Source organism: Frankliniella occidentalis, unplaced genomic scaffold, assembly GCF_000697945.3.
Source record: "Frankliniella occidentalis isolate FOCC.00 unplaced genomic scaffold, Focc_3.1 Scaffold229, whole genome shotgun sequence".
NCBI lineage: Eukaryota > Metazoa > Arthropoda > Insecta > Thysanoptera > Thripidae > Frankliniella > Frankliniella occidentalis.
The window spans coordinates 614141-616456 of record NW_026267355.1 but is presented as its reverse complement, the minus strand read 5'-3'; the positions used below and the strand labels follow the sequence as shown (position 1 = coordinate 616456).

Below are 2316 nucleotides of genomic sequence, written 5' to 3'. Positions count from 1 at the left end.
CCCCCCCCCCAACCTATTGCGGCTGCCCTCTTTAACCCCCACAAGTTTGTCGAGTCTATGTCGAATCAAATCGATCGATAAATCGACATGACGTCTCTGGCTGTCACTAACGCTCTGGCCGGTCCACAGACGGCGAACGCCTGGAGTACCTGTGCTCGGGTAGCCTCATCAGCGAGCGCTACGTGCTGACCGCCGCCCACTGCCTCGCCGTGCTCAACGGCCCGTGAGTACCCAGCTGACAATGAGCTGACTATGCAGTTCAGTACTGTTCAGTGCGTGTCTTACGCGTGTGGCAGCGTGTCGGTGCGTCTCGGCGAGTGGGACACCAACAACGAGCCCGACTGCCTGGACAGCGTGTGCGCCGAGCACACCGTGGACGTGGACGTCGAGCAGAAGGTCGCGCACGAAGACTACCGCGACGGGCTCAACGACATCGCGCTGCTCCGGCTCAGCAAGCCCGTCCTCTTCTCCAGTGAGGATTGAGCCTGGGACTGGGATGTGTGATGTGTGGTTCGCGTTGCTCACGACGGCGTCCTTCTTGCCCTTATCGCAGAGTCGGTGCGACCCATCTGCCTGCCCGTGTCGGGACACAACAGCCCCGCGGAGGACCCAGTCGGCCAGTCTATGCTCGTGGCGAGCTGGGGCAACACGTCTCCGTACCACAGGCAGAGTGAGTACCCGCACGCGTGCGCCCAGGGCTGTGCCGCGCACCCCGACCGACAAAACGCTGACTATCCCGACGGGATGCTTGCAGACGCTCCCAGCCGCTGGCTCCTCAACTACCACGTGTACGTCGACGCCCCCCGAGCGTGCGGCGCCGGCTACAACGCCTTTGACGACGTCCACTTCGATAGCGACAAGCACCTCTGCGTCGGTAAGTACCCCCCATCGCAGTCGCCACGAGAGTCGTCATAAACCAGCTGCTCTCTCAGCCGCTCCGCTCCTTTCCTCCCGCAGCAGGCGGCGGCTGCCACGGCGACAGCGGCAGCCCGCTGATGCTGTCCAAGCAGGTCGAGTCGGACGACTACGAGGACATGGCGGCGCAGGAGCGCGACGTGCTGCACGGCGTGCTGTCCTACGGCGTGCCGGACTGCGCCATCCGCGCCGCGCCGCTCGTCTTCACGCGGGTGTCGCACTACGTGCCCTGGCTGCTGCGCAACCTGCGGCCCAACCCTTTCGTGCCCAAGGACGAGCTGGTCAGCGGCAGCGGCAACCTCAACCCGCGCATCATCGGGCCCAGCCGGCCCAGCCCCAAGCAGGGCTAGGCGGCCCCGGTCCGCGAGGAGCATCTCGTCGCTTGGCGCTGCCCCCGAGAGCTAGGCAGGCCACCGCACGCCGGGCCCGGCCCGGCCCGGCGCCAGTGCGACCTGGCCGTGACATTGTCCAGGCGCGCGCAGCCGGCGTGCGCAGCGGCGCGTGGCAGCGACAGACACACACATACACAGGCACCTGCCCCACCTGCCACTCCGCCAGAAAGTGTCTCTTATCTCGCCTTTTTCGCGTTGAAAGCGCAGGCATCGAAAACAGCCACATTCAACCCCAGTTTGTCCGATGTGTCTCTTGAGTTTAATAAAGTTTTGAGAAAATGTGAGGAATAGACGTCGATGGGTCAGTTGAATGTGAATTTTGACAGGATGACAAGTAGGAGAACAGTCTTCTTTCCAGGGATTTTTTTTTTGCTCTGGATCGCGTTATTAGCGAGGTGATTAGAGAGGGCAAAAAAATTCTCGCGACGAGTCGGTTTTGGGTGGAGGTCCCACTTTCGTTTCTAATCGCTATGGCAAGAGAGGAGGTGCCACTTTCCTCTCAATCGCTACTGATGGAGAAGAAAGACGTCATAGGATGAGCCCGCTTTTTAAGGAGAAAAGACAACTTCATATGAGGGTATACTGACTGGTGAGAGATACCAGCGGTGCAAGATAGAATAGGCTCTTGCTCTTGGCCTGCCCCGATCGTCTCTAATCAAAAACCGCTTTGAGCGGGTAGGTAGTGCTAGACACGCTGTTTTAAACATAATTAATTAGTAGTGTAATCCAGGCTCTAAACAAAAATGAAGACTGAAAGAAGTTGTCCACAGTCCGTGGACTGTGACTGCTTTGCTTTTCGAAATAAATTATTTTCGATTAAACCTTCATCCAGTCTGAGTCCACCTCCTCTTGCCCCATTCCCCATAAGCACCCATAAGGTGCAGGCGACCCCCCTGCACGAACCGACCGCACCTTCCCGTCGGCCCTTCTCACGTCTCAGCTGCACTCGCCGCTCGAACGGTACCGCCTAGAAGGTGGCGTGGGCGGGGCGGGGCGGGGCCACGCGCCT

At 59.9% G+C, this 2316-nt stretch overlaps 1 protein-coding gene across 1 annotated transcript; it reads left to right on the top strand.

The window, feature by feature from the left end:
- Positions 1-110: 110 nt before the first annotated feature.
- Positions 111-2134, top strand: LOC113212373 (spaetzle-processing enzyme-like; the record flags this gene model as incomplete). The annotated part of the gene is made up of 5 exons (XM_052272907.1): positions 111-223; positions 297-472; positions 554-670; positions 755-874; positions 958-2134. Coding segments are annotated over 5 exons (834 nt in total), but the record flags the coding sequence as incomplete, so codon positions are not given.
- Positions 2135-2316: the final 182 nt, after the last annotated feature.